Raw genomic sequence first — 23,611 nt, 5'->3', positions numbered from 1 at the left:
TGTTCAAGAAAGGATAAATTATGATGAGTTGCGATCTTTAGGATTCAGTGAATGGATGGAGATATTGGAGTATTTCATTGGTAAAGCTGAAAGTGGTATTAAAAGGTCATTGAAGCCAGAACTCCAAGATCTCTTCAACAAAGCTACAAAATTTGGGAATGCACCAGTAGTAAACGTAGAAGAGGTACTTTCTCAAAAATCTAAAGGGAAGAAATCTACTGGTGAAGGCCCACAAAGAAGAGATCGCATCATTCTACCTCCTCATATTCCTGTATTTGATCCTGTTGATATACCTATCCTGTTTCCTGAAGCCTGGAGAATCAAACAAGAGGAGCTATCTGAAGAGGAATTAGATAAAGATAAAGATAGATAGCCCTCTAGTGCTTAAATTGTATCTTTTGTTTATTTCATTTTTCATTATGATATTCTTGTAATTACTGTATATACTCTGTTGTAATGAAAGTGAAATGAGTTTATCTTCAAAATCATATCAAATTATAAGATATGGATAACTCAGCAAAAGATCCCAAAAACAAACTTAAAAAGGGACAAATTTACTGCCTATTTTTCTTTAGATCCCTCGATGCTGGCTTTAGTGTTTTCTCTATATGTCATAGGTTTTGTCATCATTAAATAGGGGGAGATTGTTGAGTCCCCAAAATAATTAAGGATTTAATTATGACAAAACTGTAATTTATTTGCACTAAAATGTTATGTGCAGTCAGCACAAGTTTGTTTATGTATAGACAGCAGATATTGTTGTGTCGAGTGTTTAGTTTGCTGCTCAGTCTACCAACACAAGGTAGACAGTGTTCTTCAATCAGCACAGGATGTGTACTCAGCAATTCAAGAATATCAAGTGACTCATCAATGAAGAACCAGCACAGCTGGAATGCAGCTTACTACACAAGACAACTATGCTCCATTATAAGCATAGTAGTTTTCCAAGTGGTCTACATCAATGGTACTATTCAACATAAGTCAAAGACAAAGTTGAACAGAAAAGGACACACGTCGGCGGCTAACAAGTGACCTTAAAAGACCACGTGGGAATGCAGAAGTTTAACACATGTGCAGACATGGGTTATACTTTTTCAATACCTAGGGAACACAACATTCTATTTGTTTAATCAAATAGTGGTGCCAAACTGAATTGGGGTGTTCCTGCAAATAGCTACCAAAGAGGAAAGAGGAGAGCATGCTCTCTGATGTAGTTGTCCCCACAAGTACAGATGTAACGACCCGGATTTTTTAGATCATTTTATACATATGAGATTAATATTTACATAAATTAAACATTACCAACATGATAAGCAATCCAAATTATTGAGACTTGTGTTTTTGAAAAGAGTTTTACACAACGTTTGACCGTCCAATTTGACCGATGATATCACGAACTATATAACATACGATAATTATACGATTGTGTACATATACGTATTTATACATATTTAACATGATCTAAGGATGGTTTAACATATCATTGTGTACTAATAACAATGAGTTATAAGTATACTTTGAGAGTACTAACTTAAGTTTTCAAAACGATAACTATACGTAACGTTCTTTGACATATATACCTATAACTTATAATGCTTAAACAAGTATCGTATAAATATGTATTTAATCACATTTAAAGGGCTTATATACATAAAACAATATAAGTATATTTACAAAAGATAGCTATATTTGAATCCTCGTTCCGTTTCCTCAAGATTTCTACAAGTATATCTAGGGTATATGTAACCGTATCATACCCAGCTTCTATACGTATTTACTATTGGTAAATACACATCAAATCAACATCCTAATCAACCTAAAATCTGCCCTAGATATGAGTTAAACTCAAATTGGAAGTTAGCTTGACTAATTACACAAAATTACAACATGAAAATTTGTTTGTGTCTCCCCATTTTCACGCCATTTAATGGCTAGTAGGTACCTCATTTTGATTCAATTTTCTACTTCCATTTCCTAGCTAAACACACACACTTTCATAAGCCTTAAACACCTTAAACATCTCAGCAAATAACCATGAAGATCTAGCCTCAAAAACAAGCTTTAATCATCATAAGAAAAACCAATCAAGAACACTACAAGTTACTACTTTCATTTTAAGTTTATACTTCAAGAATTCCAAGCTATCAAGAAGACCTTCAACCTTAAGTTTCTCTTCTTATTTTTCCAGTAGCTTTATCCAAGTAACTTGAGGTAGTAACCTCATTCATGATCTTATTCGATTCATATTCATATAGCTATCTTATTTTGAGTTATAAATTATAACAACAAGAACATAGTTTTAATGATTTCAAACTTGTTTGCAAACAAAATAGATCCTTCTAACTTGACTTTTAAAACACTTCAAGACCTGTAACATATCATAATGATATGCTAACTTAAAAAGATACAACTTGTTTTTACAAAGAACACCTTAAAACTGAATCTACGTCGTCGGAGTGCAACCGGGGGCTGTTTTGGGTTGGATAATTAAAAACTATCTTAAACTTTGAATTGGAAGTTTATATTCTGGAAAAATTATATTTCTTATGAATATGTTAATATATAAAAATCTCATGGTATAACTCAAAGTGTAAGTATTTTTATAAAAATGATCATCTAGATGTTGTTTTTATGACAGAAATGATCACTTTCATAAGATTCACCCAAGTTTGACCTATAACCTGTGATTTTGAATGCAAACTAAGGTATTTACAGTTCATATTCATAAAAAATGGCTCAATCCAAGGAAGTGGCAAGTTGAACCAACAAAAACGGAGTTGTATTGAAGAAACTACGGCTAAAACAAAATCGAGTATCCGAAGCTAGTTTAGCTACGAAAATATTTTGACTAAAACCAAACTAATCATATCTTGGCTAATTAACATGATATTTTATATATATTTACTCATGATTTGATTTTACATATTTCAGGACCACCCGAAAACAACACGAGAAGATTAATTATAAGACCTCATGATTGTACGCAACACGTCATTTGACAACACGGTACTTTATGTACGCAATACGTCATTTGACAACACGGTACCATGGGTCGAGATTAATTCCGATCAATACGAATACGATGGGGTCTTTATTTATTTTATTGAGCAATTAATTGTGAACCACTAACATCTGACTGCTAACTACGGACTAATAGATATTAAAAGTATTATAAGTACATATGTAACGATTATTTGAAAAGAAAATATGTTGATATATATTATATATGGTTAGGTTCGTGATATCTATCGGAGACCAAGTCGTGTTAAATATCTTCAAGGCAAAAGTGAGTATATAGTCCCACTTTTAAACTCTAAATATTTCGGGATGAGAATACATGCATTTTATGATTTACGTTATGGACACAAGTGATTAAAAATATATATTCTACGTTGAGTTGTACCACTGGCATACTTCCCTGTAACTTGGTAACTACTATTTATATGCGGTATTGTAAACGCGAATCCTGTGGATAGATCTATTGGGCCTGACAACCCCAACCGGACTGGACGACCAGTATTCAACGGTTGCACAGTACTTCATTTCGGTGACTACACTTGGTACGGTGTAGTAAGATTTCATAATAAAGGGAATATGCGACGTTGATTAAATGTTAAGTATAGTTATTAAGTGCTCAACCACTTAGAATATTTTTATAAAAACGTTTATGTATATTAAATCTTGTGGTCTATATTTATAACGCTGCTAGCATTAAACCTATATCTCACCAACTTTATGTTGATGTTTTAAGCATATTTATTCTCAGGTGATAAATAAAAGCTTCCGCTGCATTATGCCGAATTTAAGCAGGATTTGGAGTATGCATATTTGTGTCAAAAATAAAACTGCATATCGGAAGATTTGTAATGTGAAATATGTTGGAAATCGTATTGTTATTATCAAATGTAAAGTTTGTAAAACTAAGATTATCGCTAAACGGTAATCATTATTATGCTGTTTGAACCTTTGATTATAATAAAGGTTATGGTTTGTATTATAAAAACGAATGCAGATTTTGAAAAATGTCACATATAGAGGTCAATACCTCGCAATGACACCAATAAGTACGTGACGTTTATAATCGATATGAACGGGACACTACAGGTGGTATCAGAGCGTTGGTCTTAGAGAACTAGAAAATTTGCATTAGTGTGTCTTATCGAGTTTGTTAGGATGCATTAGTAAGTCTGGACTTTGACCGTGTCTGATTTCGAAAACTATTGCTTATCCTTGTTGGTTAAAAATTAATATGTAAATATTATGTGGTACTAACGTGCTATTGTTGTGTGATAGATGTCTGGCTTAAAACTTGTAATCACATTCAGCGACTCCGAACCAGAATCTTCAGATAGTGTTCCAGTTATTAACCTATCCGATGATGAAAATGACACCTTTGGGGAAGACTCACAATTTTCGGATGAATCAATTGAAGAGGAATCGAAAAGTGATCCTGAGGAGGAAGAAATACAGGAAATTACGAAAGACAAGTTCGAACGAGGAAAGAAACGAAAGGCTACTGAATTGGAAAATCCAAATCCCGAGTTTAGTGAGGATGTTGTGGCACCAACTCCACCAGACACTTTCACCCCTATTCCCGCTATTCCTATTAGTTCTATCCCGGCATTCATTTCTTCGGCCCCTCAGCCAAAACGTAGGGAGACAGCCAGGATAAGCGTTAAGCGATTCCCTGAACACAAACGTTTTGGGATATAGGCTAAATGATGAGCTGTTGTTTTTAAACCATGGGATCATATAACGTTTTGTATAATATTACTAGTGTGGTTTGCTTAATGTTTGATGTAAGATAAGCATATGTAAAATAGTGAAGTGTGAAATGCAATAATTTTCCATGGTGGAGTATTATTTGGATGGTAGTAATTAATTTCCGTACTAAGCTATTAAGTATGAACTTTAACGGGTAGGTACTACCCTAGATATAATTATAAAACGCTAATAAGAAGAAAAGGCTTTTATAATAATAACTGGTTCATATTATTAATAAGCTACGATGTACTGTAAATACACACTACATCTATAATATTCTATGTGAATAATTATTTTTTAGCATTCTTATTGAAGAATATGGCGCGATTGAACCGAATGACGGAACAAGAAATCGAGGAACTCATCAATCAGCGAGTGAACGACAGAATGTTATGGGTCGAGGCTGCAAAAGGTGCTGCAGTTAACCCAAATCCTCGTGTGGGATGCACCTACAAAACTTTTCAATGTTGCAAGCCCTCATCATTCAGTAGAACAGAAGGACCGGTCGGTTTAACCCGATGGATCGAAAAGATTGAGTCTGTGTTTAAAATCAGTGGTTGTATTGAGAAGGACATGACCAAGTATGCATCGTGCACCTTACAAGATAGTGCACTCACGTGGTAGAAAAACTATGTGAAGGCCGTAGGAGGAGATGTAGCTTATGATACTCCATGGGAAGAATTCAAAACAATGTTAATCAACGAGTATTGTCCAAGGAACGAGGTTAGGAAGTTGGAAGCTGAATTACGAAGCCTGAAAGTTGTTGGTACTGAACTCACCAACTACAATCAGTGATTCATGGAATTAGCTTTGCTATGTCCCGAATTGGTACCAACCGAAGAACGAAAGATAGAACTGTACAAAGATGGTTTGCCTAAAAATGTCAAGGCAAATGTTACAGCATCGAAACCCAAGACTATTCATGAAGCCATCACCATGGCAAACGAGTTGATGGACCAGATTATTCTGGATAAGAACACCGATGTCAAGACATCGGAAAACAAAAGAAAGTGGGAAGGTAATCATCAACAATCCAACAAGAAACAAGAAACCACGCAAGGTGCGGGTAGTGGTTTAAGCTCAGGTTACAAAGGACGAAATCCTTTATGTAACAGATGCCACAAACATCACTCTGGTTATTGTAATGTGGTGTGCAACAATTGTAATCGAAGGGGTCATCTTACTGAAGATTGTAGGGTTCTCGTTACAAATACAAATGGCACCAAGACTCCTGCCACCAATGTACATAGAACTGCCTTGGCCACTGTTACTTGTTATGGGTGTGGGAAACAGGGTCATTATAAGAGCCAGTGCCCGAATCCAGAGAAGAATAACGGATCTGCACGTGGAAGAGCATTTATTATTAATGCTAGAGAGGCGTGTGAAGACCCGGAGCTTGTTACGGGTACGTTTACCATTAATAACTTATCAGCATCTATTATATTTGATACTGGTGCCGATAGAAGTAATATGTGTAGAGACTTTTGCGCTAAATTGAATTGTTCATCATTACCTCTAGATGCTAAGTACATGATTGAGTTAGCTAATGTTAAACTAATTAAAGCCGATAAAATTTGCCGTGATTGTAAAATAAATTTAGCCGGAGAAACGTTTAAAATTGATTGGATACCCGTAGAATTAGGAAGTTTCGATGTAATAGTCGGCATGGACTGGATGTCCAAAATAGGAGTTGAAGTTGTGTGTGCCAAGAAGGCAATTCGCATTCCTCGTAAGGATAAAACGCTGGTAATGATTTATGGAGAGAATGGTAACTCAAAGCTAAAACTCATTAGCTATTTGAAAGCCCAAAAGTGCTTGAAGAAAGGGTGCTATGCTATCTTAGCACATGTTAATAAAGTCAAAATGAAGGAAAAAGAGAAGACCATCAACGACGTGCCTGTAGCAAAAGATTTTCCTGAAGTCTTTCCGGAAGAGTTGCCGGGATTATCTCCATTTAGATATGTAGAATTTCAAATAGATCTAGTACCAGGAGCTGCACCAGTGGCTCGTGCTCCATATAGACTTGCACCATCTGAGATGAAAGAGTTACAAAGCCAGTTACAAGAATTACTGGACCGTGGTTTCATTCGACCGAGCACTTCACCGTGGGGAGCTCCGATTTTATTTGTCAAGAAGAAAGATGGATCCTTCCGAATGTGTATAGATTACCGTGAATTAAATAAGTTAACTATCAAGAATCGGTATCCACTACCAAGAATTGATGACTTATTTGATCAACTGCAAGGATCATGTGTTTATTGGAAAATTGACCTAAGATCAGGCTATCATCAACTACGCGTCAAAGAAGAAGATATTCCGAAAACAGCTTTCCGGACACGCTACGGTCATTACGAATTTTTGGTCATGCCGTTTGGATTGACGAATGCGCCAGCTGTATTCATGGACCTCATGAATCGAGTTTGTAGTTCGTATCTAGATAAGTTTGTTATCGTTTTCATTGACGGTATTCTTATCTATTCCAAAAATGAGCAAGAGCATGAGCAGCATTTAAGGTTGGTATTAGAATTGTTAAGAAAAGAACAGTTATACGCCAAATTTTCTAAGTGTGCATTTTGGTTGAAAGAAGTGCAATTTCTTGGTCACGTTGTTAGTAGCAAAGGAATTCAAGTTGATCCAGCTAAAATTGAGGCCATTGAAAAATGGGAGACTCCTAAGACACCAACACAAATACGTCAATTTTTGGGTTTAGCCGGTTATTATAGAAGGTTTATTCAAGATTTTTCCCGAATAGCTAAACCATTAACAGCGTTAACGCAAAAAGGGAAGAAGTACGAATGGACTTCTGAGTAGGAGAGTGCATTTCAATTACTGAAGAAGAAGTTGACTACGGCGCCTATTTTATCGTTACCTGAAGGGAACGATGATTTTGAGATATATTGTGACGCTTCGCGACAAGGTTTTAGTTGCGTCCTTATGCAACGAAAGAAAGTTATTGCGTATGCATCCCGACAATTGAAGATTCACGAGCGAAATTATACGACACATGATCTAGAACTGGGAGCAGTAGTGTTTGCATTGAAGATATGGAGACACTACTTATATGGGGTTAAATGTACTGTGTTTACCGATCATAAAAGCCTTCAACATATTTTCGATCAAAAACAGCTGAACATGAGGCAATGTAGGTGGGTCGAGCTGATAAACGACTATGATTGTGAGATTCGCTATCATCCTGGGAAAGCGAATGTAGTGGCTGACGTTCTAAGCAGAAAGGAACAAGAGCCAATTCGAGTATGAGCGATGAACATAAAAATTCGCATGAATCTCAACTCACAAATCAAAGAGGCTCAACGAGAAGCTCTTACTAAGGAAAACATAGGAAATGAAATAATGAAGAAGTATGAGAAGCAACTCGTTATACGGGAAGACAGAATTTGATATTTTGCAAAACGTATTTGGGTACCAAAGTTGGGTGGATTAAGGAAGTTGATATTGAACGAGGTACATAAGATAAGATACTCGATACATCCTGGAGTTGGAAAGATGTATCAAGATCTTAAGACGCATTATTGGTGGCCTAATTTAAAGACAGACGTTGCAACATATGTCGGGGAATGTTTAACTTATTCCAAAGTCAAAGCAGAACACCAGAAGCCGTCAGGGTTACTTCAACAACCAGAAATCCCAGAATGGAAGTGGGACGGTATTACCATAGATTTTATCACGAAGTTATCCAAGACTGCATGGGGTTATGACACCATTTGGGTAATAGTTGATCGTCTCACCAAGTCTGCACATTTCTTGCCTATAAAAGAAATGGATAGAATGGAGAAACTATTACGATTATACATAAAGGAAATTGTTTCAAGGCATGGAATACCTATTTCCATTATATCCGATCGTGATAGTAGATTTACATCAAAGTTCTGGCAATCACTACAGGAGGCCCTGGGAACTCGTTTGGATATGAGCACCGCATATCATCCTCAAACTGACGGGCAGAGTGAAAGAACAATTCAGACTCTTGAAGACATGCTGAGGGCATGTGTGATCGATTTTGAAAAGGGATGGGATAAATATCTACCATTAGCAGAATTCTCGTATAATAATAGTTATCATGCGAGCATTAAAGCTGCACCATTTGAAGCACTGTATGGAAGGAAGTGTAGATCCCCTATCTGTTGGAATGAAGTAGAAGATCGACGATTAACTGGTCCCGAGATCATACACGAAACTACTAAGAAGATAGTACAAATCAAGGAGAGATTGAAAACAGCCCGTAGTCGCCAAAAGAGCTACGCCGATGTTCGAAGGAAACCATTAGAGTTTCAGATGGGTGACACGGTTATGCTAAAGGTGTCACCTTGGAAAGGTGTAATACGTTTCGGTAAAAGGGGTAAACTGAACCCAAGGTATGTAGGCCCATTCAAGATCATCGAACGCATTGGACCGGTAGCTTATCGACTCGAGTTACCACAACAACTCGCCGGAGTACATAATACGTTTCACGTTTCAAACCTTAAGAAGTGTCTTACAAAGGAAGACCTCACCATTCCTCTTGAAGAAATCCAAGTCGACGAGAAACTACAATTCATAGAAGAACCAGTCGAAATCATGGACCATGAAGTTAAACAGCTCAAGCAGAGCAACATACCAATCATTAAGGTTCGTTGGAATGCTTGAAGGGGTCCCGAGTTTACTTGGGAATGAGAGGATCAGATGAAACAAAAGTACCCACATTTGTTTCCCGAGAACGCAAAATAGGTACAACTTTAAAATTTTGGGACGAAATTTATTTAACGGGTAGGTACTGTAACGAACCGGATTTTTCTGATCGTTTTATACATATGAGATTAATATTTACATAAATTAAACATTACCAACATGATAAGTAATCCAAATTCTTGAGTCTTGTGTTTTTGAAAAGAGTTTTACACAACGTTTGACCGTCCAATTTGACCGATGATATCACGAATTATATTACATACGATAATTATACGATTGTGTACATATACGTATTTATACATATTTAACATGATCTAAGGATGGTTTAACATATCATTGTGTACTAATAACAATGAGTTATAAGTATACTTTGAGAGTACTAACTTAAGTTTTCAAAACGATAACTATACGTAACGTTCTTTGACATATATACCTATAACTTATAATGCTTATACAAGTATCGTATAAATATGTATTTAATCACATTTAAAGGGCTTATATACATAAAACAATATAAGTATATTTACAAAAGATAGCTATATTTGAATCCTCGTTCCGTTTCCTCAAGATTTCTACAAGTATATCTAGGGTATATGTAACCGTATCATACCCAGCTTCTATACGTATTTACTATTGGTAAATACACATCAAATCAACATCCTAATCAACCTAAAATCTGCCCTAGATATGAGTTAAACTCAAATTGGAAGTTAGCTTGACTAATTACACAAAATTACAACATGAAAATTTGTTTGTGTCTCCCCATTTTCACGCCATTTAATGGCTAGTAGGTACCTCATTTTGATTCAATTTTCTACTTCCATTTCCTAGCTAAACACACACACTTTCATAAGCCTTAAACACCTTAAACATCTCAGCAAATAACCATGAAGATCTAGCCTCAAAAACAAGCTTTAATCATCATAAGAAAAACCAATCAAGAACACTACAAGTTACTACTTTCATTTTAAGTTTATACTTCAAGAATTCCAAGCTATCAAGAAGACCTTCAACCTTAAGTTTCTCTTCTTATTTTTCCAGTAGCTTTATCCAAGTAACTTGAGGTAGTAAACTCATTCTTGATCTTATTCGATTCATATTCATATAGCTATCTTATTTTGAGTTATAAATTATAACAACAAGAACATAGTTTGAATAATTTCAAACTTGTTCGCAAACTAAATAGATCCTTCTAACTTAACTTTTAAAACACTTCAATACCTGTAACATATCATAATGATATGCTAAATTAACAAGATACAACTTGTTTTTACAAAGAACGCCTTAAAACTGAATCTACGTCGTCGGAGTGGAACCGGGGGCTGTTTTGGGTTGGATAATTAAAAACTATCTTAAACTTTGAATTAGAAGTTTATATTCTGGAAAAATGATATTTCTTATGAATATGTTAATATATAAAAATCTCATGGTATAACTCAAAGTGTAAGTATTTTTATAAAAATGATCATCTAGATGTTGTTTTTATGACGGAAATGATCACTTTCATAAGATTCACCCAAGTTTGACCTATAACCTGTGATTTTAAATGCAAAATAAGGTATTTACAGTTCATATTCATAAATAATGGCTCGATCCAAGGAAGAGTCAAGTTGAACCAACAAAAACGGAGTTGTATTGAAGAAACTACGGCTAAAACAAAATCGAGTATCCGAAGCTAGTTTAGCTACGAAAATATTTTGACTAAAACCAAACTAATCATATCTTGGCTAATCAACATGATATTTTATATATATTTACTCATGATTTGATTTTACATATTTCAGGACCACCCATAAACAACACGAGAAGATTAATTATAAGGCCTCATGATTGTACGCAACACGTCATTTGACAACACGGTACTTTATGTACGCAACACGTCATTTGACAACATGGTACCATGGGTCGAGATTAATTCCGATCAATACGAATACGATGGGGTCTTTATTTATTTTATTGAGCAATTAATTGTGAACCACTAACATCTGACTGCTAACTACGGACTAATAGATATTAAAAGTATTATAAGTACATATGTAACGATTATTTGAAAAGAAAATATGTTGATATATATTATATATGGTTAGGTTCGTGATATCTATCGGAGACCAAGTCGTGTTAAATATCTTCAAGGCAAAAGTGAGTATATAGTCCCACTTTTAAACTCTAAATATTTCGGGATGAGAATACATGCATTTTATGATTTACGTTATGGACACAAGTGATTAAAAATATATATTCTACGTTGAGTTGTACCACTGGCATACTTCCCTGTAACTTGGTAACTACTATTTACATGCGGTATTGTAAACGCGAATCCTGTTGATAGATCTATTGGGCCTGACAACCCCAACCGGACTGGACGACCAGTATTCAACGGTTGCACAGTACTTCATTTCGGTGACTACACTTGGTACGGTGTAGTAAGATTTCATAATAAAGGGAATATGCGACGTTGATTAAATGTTAAGTATAGTTATTAAGTGCTCAACCACTTAGAATATTTTTATAAAAACGTTTATGTATATTAAATCTTGTGGTCTATATTTATAACGCTGCTAGCATTAAACCTATATCTCACCAACTTTATGTTGATGTTTTAAGCATGTTTATTCTTAGGTGATAAATAAAAGATTCCGCTGCATTATGCCGAATTTAAGCAGGATTTGGAGTATGCATATTTGTGTCAAAAATAAAACTGCATATCGGAAGATTTGTAATGTGAAATATGTTGGAAATCGTATTGTTATTATCAAATGTAAAGTTTGTAAAACTAAGATTATCGCTAAACGGTAATCATTATTATGTTGTTTGAACCTTTGATTATAATAAAGGTTATGATTTGTATTATAAAAACGAATGCAGATTTTGAAAAATGTCACATATAGAGGTCAATACCTCGCAATGACACCAATAAGTACGTGATGTTTATAATCGATATAAACGGGACACTACAACAGACATCCTATGTACTAGTGGACAATAGATCCATTACACGGTTAATAGGACTACTATAAATTGTTGTATCCACTATTGTAACAACTAGTGGTGTGGGTTTATTTTTCTAGAGTCAAAAACGTGTAATAGCTTTTAGTTTACCTCTTAGCTATAATCTAGGTAATCTGTATCAACCAACTATCATTCCGCCAAGGATAGTTGTGATTCTTTGTGATTCAATAAATAAAGAATAATCATTAAAAATTACCTGTGACTCTATTTAATCTTCATGTTTGAATACTAAACGTGTTTATGTTTAACTGTTAAGTTAATTAAAAGAAATTGTATTCACCCCCCCCCCCCTCCCTCTACAATACTCGTGTTGTTATTAAGGGACCAACAATATTAACAATGAACTACATATGTAAAACAAGACTACTAACTTAAGAATTTCAAAACAATATATATACGTAACGATTATCGTTGTAATAGTATTTTAACATATATATATGATGTTAAGATATATTCATACACCATGTTATCATGTTAACATAACAATTTAACATCTCATTTAAGTATAATAACAATGAATTAATTACATTTTACAAGATCGTTAACTTAAAGGTTTCAAAACAACACTTACATGTAACGACTAACGATGACTTAACGACTCAGTTAAAATGTATATACATGTAGTGCATTTAGATGTATTAGTACACTTTTGAAAGACTTCAAGACACATATCAAAGTACTTCTACTTAACAAAAATGCTTACAATTACATCCTCATTCATTTTCATCAACAATTCTACTCGTATGCACTCGTATTCGTACTCGTACAATACACAGCTTCTAGATGTATATACTATTGGTATATACACCTCAATGATCAGCTCCTTAGCAGCCCATGTGAGTCATTAAACATGTGGGAACCATCATTTGGCAACTAGCATGAAATATCTCACAAAATTACAAAAAATATTATAAATCATTCATGAATTATTTACATGAAAACAAACTTACACATCCTTTATATCTAATCCATATACCAACGATAAAAAACACCTACAAACACTTTCATTCTTCAATTTTCTTCATATAATTGATCTCTCTCAAGTTCTATCTTCATGTTCTAAGTGTTCTTCATATATTCTATAAGTTCTAGTTTCATAAAACCAAGAACACTTTCAAGTTTGCAAGATTACTTCCAAGCTTTCTAATACATTCCAAGTAATCATCCAAGATCAAGAAACCTTTGTTACTTACAGTAGGTTATCTCTCTAATTCAAGGTAATACTCATATTCAAACTGTGATTCAATTTCTATAACTATAACAATCTTAGTTTTAGCAGAAATCTTACTTGAACTTTTTTCGTGTCATGATTCTACTTCAAGAACTTTCAAGCCATCCAAGAATCTTTTGAAGCTAGATCATTTCTTGTCACTTCCAGTAGGTTTACCTACTAAACTTAAGGTAGTAATGATGTTCATAACATCATTCGATTCATACATATAAAGCTATCTTATTCGAAGATTTAAACTTGTAATCACTAGAACATAGTTTAGTTAATTCTAAACTTGTTCGAAAATAAAGTTAATCCTTCTAACTTGACTTTTAAAATCAACTAAACACATGTTCTATATCTATATGATATGCTAACTTAATGATTTAAAACCTAGAAACACGAAGAACACCGTAAAATCGAACGTAGTGAAATCGGGGGCTGTTTTGGGTTTAAAAAAATAAAAAGTATCTTAATCTTTAAATTAGAAGTTTGTTTTCTGGAAAAATGATATTACATATGAACATGATACTATATCCAAAAATCATGGTTAAACACAAAGTGGAAGTATGTTTTTCAAAATGGTCATCAAGATGTCGTTTTTTTCGATGGAAATGACTACCTCTTTAAAAAATGACTTGTAACCTATATTTCCGACTATAAACTTATACTTTTTCTGTTTAGTTTCAAAAATTTTAGTTCATTATGAAACCATAGCAACTTGAATCACTCAAAACGGATTTGAAACGAAGAAATGATGGGTAAAACAAAATTGGATAAACTTGCTAGTTTTAGCTACGAAATTTTGTAACAAATTTAGACTAAACATATCCTAACTAATTTATATTGTATTATACATATTATGTAATCTTGGGATACCATAGACACGTATACAATGTTTTGACATATCATATCGACCCATCTATATATATTATTTGGAACAACCATAGACACTCTATATGCAGTAATGTTTGAGTTAGCTATACAGGGTTGAGGTTGATTCCAAAAATATATATACTTTGAGTTGTGATCTAGCCTGAGACGTGTATACACTGGGTCGTGGATTGATTCAAGATAATATATATTGATTTATTTCTGTACATCTAACTGTGGACAACTAGTTGTAGGTTACTAACGAGGACTGCTAACTTAACAAACTTAAATCATAAAAACGTAATAAAAAATGTTGTGAATATATTTCGATCATACTTTGATATATATGTACACATTTGTTATAGGTTCGTGAATCGACCAGTAGCCAAGTCTTACTTCTGGCAAAGTAAAAATCTGTGAAAGTGAGTTATAGTCCCACTTTTACAATCTAATATTTTTTTGGGATGAGAATACATGCAGCTTTATAAATGTTTTACAAAATAGACACGAGTACGCAAAACTACATTCTATGGTTGGATTATTAAACCGAATATCGCCCTTCAAGTCTGGTAACCTAAGAATTAGGGAAATGGCCCCTAATTGACGCGAATCCTAAAGATAGATCTATTGGGCTTAACAACCCCCACTCAGGTTATGGATGGTTTGGTACTTCAAGATTATTATACAGACGAGAGGTTCTGTTTTGGGGATATTCTATGCATTAAGTTAACGCCGGTTACCAGGTGTTCAACATATGAATGATTTTTATCTCTATGCAATTTGCGAAATGCCTGATATGAGATGTGTTATAAAAATGAAATCTTGTGGTCTATTATTATGATTTGATAATATATAGGTTAAACCTATAACTCACCAACATTTTTGTTGACGTTTTAAGCATGTTTATTCTCAGGTGATTATTAAGAGCTTCCGCTGTTGCATACAAAAATAAGGACAAGATTTGGAGTCCATGCTTGTATGATATTGTGTAAAAACTGCATTCAAGAAACTTATTTTTGATGTAATATATTCTTATTGTATACCATTATGTAATGGTCGTGCGTAAACGGTATATTTTAGATTATCATTATTTGATAATCTACGTAATGCTTTTTATACCTTTATCGATAAAATAAAGGTTATGGTTGTTTTAAAAATGAATGCAGTCTTTGAAAAACGTCTCATATAGAGGTTAAAACCTCGCGACGAAATCAATTAATATGGAACGTTTATAATCAATATGAACGGGACATTTCAGTTGGTATCCGAGCGTTGGTCTTAGAGAACCAGAAATTTGCATTAGTGTGTCTTATCGAGTTCGTTTCTTATGTGTTTTATTAGTATAATAATAGAGTAATTGACGCAATCTTTTTATATAATTTTTACTTTTATAATCTTTTATATAATTTGATAAATATTCTACCTTTAGCCGTTGGCAATGCTCTGTGTGTCTTTGTTTACTTTTTAACTAAATGATTCAGTACTGAATGTTGAATCATTCATCATGTTTATAACCTCTAAATGACAAATGGTGCTGAATGGTTCAACATTCAGTAGCTAAAATACTCTTTTAAATATTAAACAACTAAATTTGATGTAATATTCTCTTAAAATCATGTCAATAACACTTATTAAATAACTATATTTAGTTATTAAATAACTATATCAATAACACTTATTAAATAAATATATTTAGTTTGTATAGTAATTTTACATAATTCACGTTGTTAATTCAAAATGATTATCAAATAAGTTATTATTATTATTCATTTACAAATAAATTTTAAATGTTCAAATCATTTGGATTATGAATTATTAACAATAAATCATTCAGTTTTAGTAACGCACTCTTACTCCTAATTTTGATTAACCTTGATCCCTTCTTCGTTTGTCCACCAAATACCATCGATAATGAAATTATCGTGATATAAATTCAAAGTCAAACAAAGCACCTCTCACATAAACACACGCCATCAAGAGACGATTGAAAAAATAAAAAAATGTTTACATGTGGAATTTGTAAACTACTATGAGGTGGGCTTCTACCTACTAATAAGAATTGCTTACTTTAATACAGTTGAAGTTTTGGACCGCATCAAAATAAAAAACGAATAAGAGAGTGACCTTGCATTTATTTATTTATTTTATTTTATTTTATTTTTGTATTTGTATTGTAAATTGTACTCCGTAATAGAAGTCCGGTCTAATGTTTGTTTTCATCCACAGGCCGGCCGGCATTTAAAATATTTCTCACCATCATATAATTTCTCCGATCATCCCATTAATATCTTTACTGTTTTAGATGGCGTCTCATTTGGAGTTAGAGCACCTCAGATTGTCATTAGCAGATATTAAAATGGCCACCGAAAACTTCACAAGTAATATCGGTAGGGGAGGATATGGCGACGTTTATAAGGGAGAGCTCGCACTCTCTGAGGGACTTACCAGGTTTGTCACTGTAAAGCGACTAGTCAATAAGCTTCCTGGTGAGGGGCATGACAAGTTCTTAAAGGAGATTCAAATGCTCTCTGGTTATAATCATCGAAACCTGGTTTCCCTTCTTGGTTACTACGATGAAAGCACTGAAAAAATTCTAATCTATGAATATGAGCATCACAGCAGCCTGGATAAGTACCTAGATACGGTTGAGCGTTCTGGGTCTCCACTAACATGGAAGGAAAGACTAATTGTATGCATAGATGCAGCACGTAGTTTCGATTATCTCCGTGACCATTTTTACCTAAAAACGGTTCACCATTCAGCTGGGTCTTCACTAACATGGAAGCAAAGACTAAATATCAGCATAAACGCAGCACGTGATTTGAATTATCTCCAAGACCGTGCTAAAGAACATCGCCGAGTCGTTGATAGAGATATTAAGAGTTCTAATGTTCAGCGCATAGATAACAACTGGAAAGCAATGATCGCGGGTGATTCCTTCTACCTTAAGAATGGCTACGGCAAATCAAGGTATGGTGATCCGGAATTCATTAAAACCGGAGTATTCACAAAAGAGTCCAACGTTTATTCATTTGGAGTCGTATTATTTGAAGTCTTGTGTGGGAGGTTGTGCTTCAAGCCTAATGTAGAGAGTGACGATCGCTATTTTCCTCAACTGGCCCAGAGGTACTATAGAGAAGGAAAGCTTAATCAAATTATCGATCCTAATTTGAGCAATTACATGAACACAGACTCGATGAAAAGGTTTTCACGTATTGCATATCAATGTTTGTTAGCAGATCGAGCAGCACGCCCATCGATGGATACAGTATTACAAGAACTTAAGAAAGCATTAGAACCCCTGGTAAGTTAATATTTCTTCAACACGTACCCTCAAGTTATTTTGCGTCTATATATGTAACTATGAAATTTTGGGGCCAGCTGTGTTTAATTTAACGCGCAGCCAAGTTGTCGAAAATATTCATTTTTTGATATATGAGCAATCAATACTGTGTTAAAGAAACATAATTCATATAAAAACTTATTAAGATTCTAAGGTATTTAATTTGAGTACTAGCAATAATAAGCTTTAAAAGTACTTCTTACCCATTTTTATTCTCAAGTGTCATAATTTCACTCATTCTATACGCTGCGGGGCGGGTAGGCATCATCCTGCCGGGGTTTTCATGCTGTAGTCTTCTAGTTTCTTTTGTTCACATCTTCGCACTTACTCAACATGTATGATCACCTACAGATCGGACTTCAAGTGATTGACTCTGCAACCAGCAACTTTTCAGATGAAAATCTCATTCAGAAAGATAAGTTGGGGAAGTTTTACAAGGGGAAAATGTTGAAATCCGGACAATTGACTGATATTATTGCACGGAGGGTAGGGGATACATATGAGCAAACATATGGGTTCTGGACAGAGATTTCCATGCTTCATAGTCTCAAGCATAAAAACATTGTCTCTATTGCTGGAATTTGTGACGAAAATGGAGAGAAGATCATCATTTATGAGCAACAAACAGTTCATGGACATCTAGACAGGCATCTTACTGATGCAACTAATTTAACATGGACCCGAAGGCTTAAAATATGTTTAGGTGTTGCGCAAGCGTTGGATTACCTTCATTGTGATGTCATACATTGTGACGTAAATTGCTCTAAAATCTTTTTAGATGAAGATTGGGAACCCAAGATATTTGGTTTTGAACATTCCACAACATTTCCAGGTAGTTGGAGGCATCGCCTTCTTTCGTCTCAACACTTTAATACATCAAACTACAGAGACCCGACATATATAGACACTGCAATTGTGACACCCAAATATGATGTTTATTCATTTGGGGTGATGTTATTTGATGTCCTTTGTGGAAGAAAAGCATCCATTAAAGATGGTGGAGTAGATGATCAGTCTCTACCGGAAATGGCTAAACGCCATTTTGCAGATGAAAAGTTGGATGAGATCATTGATAAGGGTCTAAGGAAACAAATGGACTTACAATCACTGAAAATCTTCTCAGACATAGCATATCGCTGCTGCTCAGAGGAACAATTACGACGTCCTAGTATGGATCAAGTTGTCAAAGAACTGGGGGAGGCGATAGAACATCAATGGAAACATGAAAATGTATACCCAGCAGATGCAGATGAGGCTACATCATCCAACCTCTTGAAGGTAAACTATCTCCTTTTCAGACAGGTGTTTGTGGATATATAATTAAACTGATTAGAGATTATTTTCAACTTCATAATTGTGTTATTTCGGTTTACTACTTTAATTCATCACGAATGAAAAGTTCCAAATCGAAAATGTTTTAGGTTTGACTCTAGTTGATTGAGTCATTTTGATAAATATTGTCTGGAAACATTCACTTCAACGTTGTAAATGACTTCATGAACTCGTGCATCAACATGTAACACATTACGAATGAAGATTTATTATATGTATCAACTTCAAAAACAATTAATGTGCGTATCCAACTATCGATTACTGTTTGAATGTAATTTGATTGACGTGTGTGTTATCTATATAAGCTACCAAGTGGATTATTACGTCCCAAGTACATACAAATTACAATTATCTTATTGGATGCACATAATAAAAGTTTGATACATGGAATTGATTTTCGGTCATAGTTTATTACATTTCACAAGTATTAAGTGATTAATCCTCTATTATTATTCTTACTATCCAGTTTTGTTGAACGAAATTATTCTTTTACTAGAACCTATAATGTCCATTAATTGAAATTCTAGAGTGGACGAACGAGGTATAAAGGAAATTTTGGTTGCTAACAATTTTGTATAATCCGTACTAGCATGTATAAGTTGCAACACTTTCCATCTCATTTAATCTAATAATTTTGTAGAGGGAAGACTTGGAACGCATGAAGATTCCTCTAGCTGATATAATTTCTGCGACCAATAATTTTGACGAGAGTAATTGTATTGGGGAAGGAGGTTATGGTAAGGTTTACAAAGCATTTCTTGAACACTTTGATATCCAAAGTTTGTCATCAAAGGAAGAAAGGGAGAAAAAAGCATGGCCCAAAAAACGTAGCACAGTAGCTATAAAAAGAATGATGAATAGACAAGATGATCAAGGCGAACAAGGGTTTTGGGCAGAACTAAAATTGCTTACTAGTTGTAATCATTGCAACATAGTCTCTCTCCTTGGATTTTCCAGCCAAAATAAAGAACTGATTCTTGTGTATGAATTCCTTATTAATGGAAGCCTCGGTGACTATTTAAGTAGTGCTGAAGGGAATATTAATCTTAATTGGTGTCAGCGAATACAACTATGTCTTGATATTGCTGAAGGGTTGAAGTACCTTCACACCAACATGGAGGGAAAACCAAGGATAATACACAGAGATATTAAAAGTGACAATGTATTGTTGGATAAGAATTGTAATGCAAAAATTGCTGACTTTGGCCTCTCCAAATTCCACCCGAAAAATCATCTAGCCAGCACTATCCGAAGTCAAAAGCATGCAGGCACAGAGGTGTACATGGATCCAGAATATGCAACTACAGGAAGGTATAAAAAAGAATCTGATGTTTATTCCTTCGGGGTAGTACTGTTCGAAATACTATCTGGGAGGTTGGCCTATGATTCAAATTTCATGAAGGAAAACAACAAGGGGCTTGCACCAATTGCACGGCGACGATTCAATGAGAAAACCCTAAAGGAATTGATAGATTGATAGATCCTAAGATGATAGAAGAAGATGATGAACACAAGTTTACTCTAAATAGAGGTCCTAATCAAGATTCTTTCAACATTTTTTCAAAAGTCGCGTACCAATGCTTGGCAAAAACTCAAGCCAAGCGTCCAACAATGGAAACTGTCATCAAAGAACTTCATAAAGCATTAAACTTTCAAGTAAGTACTACTTTTTGTAAGTTAAAAATAACAAAATTCACTTCTTCATATTGTTATTGCATAATATAATCTAAAAGAATAGTTTTAGGATCTTGTTAGTTTAGAATACGCAAAAGATAACATGACTTTTATATTTATAAGCTTACAAAAAAAAAAAATGTAACTGAGACATTCATTTTAGACATATAAACTTAATTGAAATTGTTGTTTCATTTAAACTTTTTCTGCTGTCACTGTAAATATATATGTTTCTACTAATTAAGTTTTACATACTTTTATTTACTAACAAACTATATAACACAATGTTGCAGGGAGAAACCACGGTACTCTCAAGGTTTCAACACGGTGATATTGTTCGAGCCACTGAAAATTTTGCAGAAAAATATCGTGTTGGACTAGATACATATAATACGGTGTACAAGGCAGAACTTGATCAATATGAAATTAAAAGTTCATCTTCAACAGATACGAAGAATAATGGTGAAGATCTAAGTAAACACATCACTGTAGCAATAAAACTGATTTCTGGTAGAAAAGATGGCCAGCAAAAACAAGATTTCCTTGATGAAATTGAACTTCGTACTCGTTATAAGCATCCCAACGTAGCCTCTCTTCATGGATTTTGTGATAAGGGTCGTGAAATGATCCTTGTGTACGAGCATGGTTCTAATGGAAGTTTAAATGACTATTTGAGAAGCGATCATGATGCCAATAGTAAACTTACATGGAGGCTACGTCTACAGATTTTCCTTGAGATTGCACGTGGACTCAATCATCTTCACACCAAGATGGACAGGAAACAAAAGATAATACATGGTGACATAAAGAGTGCGAACATTCTTCTGTTCAAGAAGTCGGAGGCGAAGTTAGAGGCAAAGATTGCCTTCTTCAAATTACACCCAGAGAATCAAGATTCTAGCACTCTTGTTACCAATGATACAAAAGTGTATTACGATCCTGAATACGAAAGGACTGGTAAGCTAGAAATAGAATCAGATATTTACTCTTTTGGGGTGGTTCTATTTGAGATTTTTTGTTGGAGGTTGGCATATGATTCCGATTACATTGTTGAAAATAACAAAGGGCTTGCACCCATTGCATGCCAACGCTTCACTGAAGGAACCATAAAGGAAATGATGGATCCCATGCTATCAGAAGAACAAAATGATGTGTTTTCTGAAAATAAAGGACCCAATCAGGATTCTTTAGATACATTTCTGGGCATTGCATATGAATGTTTGGGAGAAACTCAAGCCAAACGTCCAAGAATGGAAACTGTCATCAAGGAACTGGATAAAGCACTGGACTTCCAAGTAAGTCAATATTGTCTAAAATAAATATATTTTTCTATCTAGTAGTGTATTTTAATGATCAACTTTTTGAACTTAAAATGATCGACCTTATGTATTTTAATTATGAACTTGACTGGAACTCTTGATTCACAGGAAAACCTTATGAATAATCTCCAAATTTCATTTGAAGACATCAAATTTGCAACACAAAACTTCAGTCAAGAGAATTGGGTTGGAGAGGGAAGAGACTGGAAGGCATACAAAGGACTACTTCCACATGCTAAGGCTGATGCTGATGTTAAAGATGATGCTAATGCCAGTACTGATACTTGTTAGAAATAGGAGGTTATGTATATTATTTGTGGAAGAGAGGATTGATGATTTAGAAGTTTGATTGATCTTGAAAACTCTTGTTTTATTACTTACTTGCTTTGCTTTGTTGCTTAATTACAAATGAGGGATGAAGCCCTCTATTTATACTACTCAATGGAGTAGTCTAGATCACTCCATCATCTACTACTATCTAGATATTTCCTAGTATTTCTAGACCTAGATATTTTACAAGATTATTCTACACACATTCTACACACTTTCACTACTACATATTACAAGAAGCTTCTACATAATGGGCTATAATCTTGATCCAAAATATTTGTATACTTGCAAGTCCAAATCTAAAACACATAGCCCAAAATCAAGTTTAACTTCCAACAGCCCCCCTTAAACTTGATTTCGTCACTCCGAGCATATTCCGTAATCTCTGAAACGTCTCATGTTTTAGAGGCTTTGTGAAAATATCAGCAACTTGGTCAAGTGACTTCGCATACTTTATCTGCACCTCTTTATTTGTAACACACTCCCTGATGTAATGGTATTTCGTATAGATGTGCTTGCTTCGATCATGGAAGACTGGATTCTTTGCTAGAGCAATCGCAGACTTGTTATCCACATATATCTCCGTAGCTTCCTTTTGAAAAAACTTAAGCTCATTTAGTAACTTCCTGAGCCATATTGCATGACAGGTGCACGATGTTGCTGCTACAAACTCGGCTTCACACGTTGACAGAGTCACAATGGGTTGCTTCTTCGAGCTCCATGTGAACGTCGTATCTCCCATATAGAACACGAAACCACTCGTACTCTTACGATCATCTATGTCTCCAGCCCAATCACTATCACTGTATCCAACTAGCTTGAAGTGATCAGAAGGTGAATAAAACAGGCCATAGTCAATCGTACCTTTGATGTAGCGAAGTATCCTCTTGGCCGCCTTCAAGTGATTTATTGTAGGTGCTTCCATATATCGACTTACTAGTCCAACTCCGTAGAGAATATCTGGCCTCGTGCAGGTTAGGTACCTCAGACTTCCAACCAAACTCTTGTATTGTGTTGGGTCCACCAAGTATCCTTCATCATCTTTTGACAATTTGAGATTGCAATCCACCG

The 23,611-nt window shown here is 34.6% G+C and overlaps 2 protein-coding genes across 2 annotated transcripts; both read left to right on the top strand.

Moving 5' to 3' along the window:
* Positions 1-16,844: 16,844 nt before the first annotated feature.
* LOC139900473 (receptor like protein kinase S.2-like) lies at positions 16,845-20,694 on the top strand. The gene is made up of 3 exons (XM_071883243.1): positions 16,845-17,846; positions 18,237-19,163; positions 19,858-20,694. Exons 1-3 carry the CDS (start codon positions 16,845-16,847, stop codon positions 20,692-20,694), a joined length of 2,766 nt encoding a protein of 921 aa, XP_071739344.1.
* An 11-nt stretch (positions 20,695-20,705) lies between these two features.
* LOC139900472 (PTI1-like tyrosine-protein kinase 1) lies at positions 20,706-22,501 on the top strand. The gene is made up of 3 exons (XM_071883242.1): positions 20,706-20,873; positions 21,185-22,186; positions 22,319-22,501. Exons 1-3 carry the CDS (start codon positions 20,706-20,708, stop codon positions 22,499-22,501), a joined length of 1,353 nt encoding a protein of 450 aa, XP_071739343.1.
* Positions 22,502-23,611: the final 1,110 nt, after the last annotated feature.

The sequence above is a fragment of the Rutidosis leptorrhynchoides genome, chromosome 3 (genome assembly GCF_046630445.1).
Source record: "Rutidosis leptorrhynchoides isolate AG116_Rl617_1_P2 chromosome 3, CSIRO_AGI_Rlap_v1, whole genome shotgun sequence".
NCBI lineage: Eukaryota > Viridiplantae > Streptophyta > Magnoliopsida > Asterales > Asteraceae > Rutidosis > Rutidosis leptorrhynchoides.
The sequence above is the reverse complement of the archived record's forward strand: the minus strand, read 5'-3'. Positions and strand labels throughout refer to the sequence as shown.